The 2,089-nt window shown below is 50.9% G+C and overlaps 1 protein-coding gene across 3 annotated transcripts in view; it reads right to left on the bottom strand.

Moving 5' to 3' along the window:
* Window positions 1–1,657, bottom strand: part of CNPY3 (canopy FGF signaling regulator 3) — a 15,841-nt gene extending 14,184 nt beyond the window's left edge. The window contains exon 1 of one of the 3 annotated variants that reach the window (XR_002773219.1): window positions 1,184–1,408. Coding sequence is in view for 1 of the 3 variants with exons in the window: in XM_003789201.3 (XP_003789249.1) it covers window positions 1,184–1,331 (148 nt within the window). In the remaining 2 variants the exon portion in view is untranslated. Of the gene's footprint in view, window positions 1–1,183 lie in introns of all 3 variants that reach the window. The other 2 variants (XR_002773218.1, XM_003789201.3) reach the window with 2 other exon arrangements.
* Between the last annotated feature and the right edge of the window lie 432 nt (window positions 1,658–2,089).

The raw sequence follows: 2,089 nt of genomic DNA, 5'->3' as shown, positions 1-2,089 counted from the left end.
ATCATTGTTGTTTGGCGGGTCCGGGCTGGGGATTCGAACCCGCCACCTTAGGTGTACGTGGCTGGCGCCTTAGCCAGTTGAGCTATAGGCGCCGAGCCGGAACATCTCACTTTTAATCTCCCTAATGGAAGGAAGGATTGTGTCTCCCACCACCCCACCCCCACCTCTCAGTGCTTAGGGAACATCTGGCCTAATATAAGCTTTTAGTTCAGATGAAACAGATGCATAGCCAAGTGTGTGTGGAGCCTGGGGTTAGGGAAGTATGAAGGATTGAGTGAAAGTTTGAGGAGAAAACTGAGAAATGGAGAGAAAGAAAAAGAAGTAGGCCCTTCAATCTAAAGTTCCTCGTCTCGACTCCTCTGCTGGGATTCCATATTCCTAAAATCTTCCTCCTTCACCAAGTTCACTCCAGACTCTTATCCAAAGTGACCCCTTAAGACCTCAGAGCTTCCTCCTTCTCCACACACACCCATAGCCCCCACTTAATCATATTTATTCCAAAAATGCATATTGAGTGCCTACCAGAAACTCTGGGATTAAATATCTGAAACAAAGTATCTGTACTCAAGACAACTGTTAGTGGGGGCAACAGACAACTATATACATGAGGTTGGAGTGAAGGCACAACCGGGGAAAGTCTCAGGTTCTTCTTCCCTCCAGATGAGTCATATAGACGTTTTCAGTTCCTCAAACTCCTTCGCTTCTTAGCCGGCAAGCCCCTATATCTAAATCTGTAGGAAATTACATCTGTACCTTCCTCTTAGTGGGCCCCTGTCTTTCCGCTTCTCTTCACCCAGATAACTCCTAATTACTCTCCAGGCTTCCTTTATAAAGGCTTCCTTGTCTCCCGTTCACACACAGACATCGCGCCCTTCCACTCCAGGTTAGATCAGATGTTCCAAGCCTGGCTTCCAAGGCCCAGGACTTCTCCTATCTCTTCCCTCTATCTCGGCATCTACTACCCTGAATTATAATTGCTTGTTTCTACAAGTTTGTGAACTCGAGGTGTGCCGAGACGGGATCTCTTGCCCACCCTGGTGTCCTAGCGCCCAGCAGAATGCCAAGCACACAGTAGGTTCGATGAACAAAAAAACTCGAGAGTTCAGGACCTTCCATCTAGCTAAGCTTCTCTGCAAGCCCCGCCCCTCCAGCAGGATACGCCCCGTGGGCCCCGCCCCCTCACCTTCGCATTTGCTAGGCAGTCGAACCCAGTCGTTCTCCTCGGCTCCGGCCTGGTTCCGGCCCAGCTCCGGGGCCGGCAGTAGTAGCAACATCAGCAACAAGGGTAGAGGCAGGAGACAGCGGGACGCGGGCTCAGGAAGCCACTCCATGGCCCAGCCGGACCCGACCCAAGCGGACCGGGTGACGCTTCCTCCGGCGGCGCGCGCCAAGTAGCTTCCCCCCAGGCGCTTCCGGGACTGCACACGTGCCTCCACGTAACCACGGCAACAGCGAGCCCCTTGCCCGCCCCCTCTTCTAGCGGCCTCTGCCCGCTTTTAAAGAGGACCAAGGCCCGCGGACGACGCAGCCAATGAGCTTTCTCGGGATTTGCTCTCTAACGAATGGGAGGGGTGATCTTTTTTCGGCTTTGGCCAGTAAGAGAAGCGATGGTGGCCTCGGCGACCTATGGCAACATCTTTTCCCACCCCCTAACGGATAGATGAAGGACCATCAGGTCTATGCCTGGAAGGATGGGTTTGGGGGCTCTGGTCCTGAAAGATGTGGGGAAGGCCGTCTTCGCGGCTTTCTCCGCCTCCTTAAACGTCACTTCCCTCCTGGAGTCATAGCGCTGCAACCCTTACTAAGCAGCGATTTTTAAGTTTTATTATCATTGTTGTCTCCAGCCTTCAAACTTTTTTAGCGCCCAATAACCTAGATTTGCCCCCATTGAGAACTAGAACAAATAACGTCTTCTAAAAGCCCCAGTTTCTATTTGTATGATGACAGAGTGCACCTCCTAACTGCTTTGCCAGGCTTGTCTGTTGTTGGGAAGCGCAACTTGGTTAATGGAATTAAAGCTTACACAGCAGATTGTAAATGGTTCCTGCATTAATTTTCTTTCTTTCTTTCTTTCTTTTTTTTTTTTTTT

Source organism: Otolemur garnettii, unplaced genomic scaffold, assembly GCF_000181295.1.
Source record: "Otolemur garnettii isolate 467f Iridium unplaced genomic scaffold, OtoGar3 scaffold00031, whole genome shotgun sequence".
NCBI lineage: Eukaryota > Metazoa > Chordata > Mammalia > Primates > Galagidae > Otolemur > Otolemur garnettii.
Note: the sequence above shows the minus strand (reverse complement) of the source record. Positions and strands in the feature narration are given on the sequence as shown.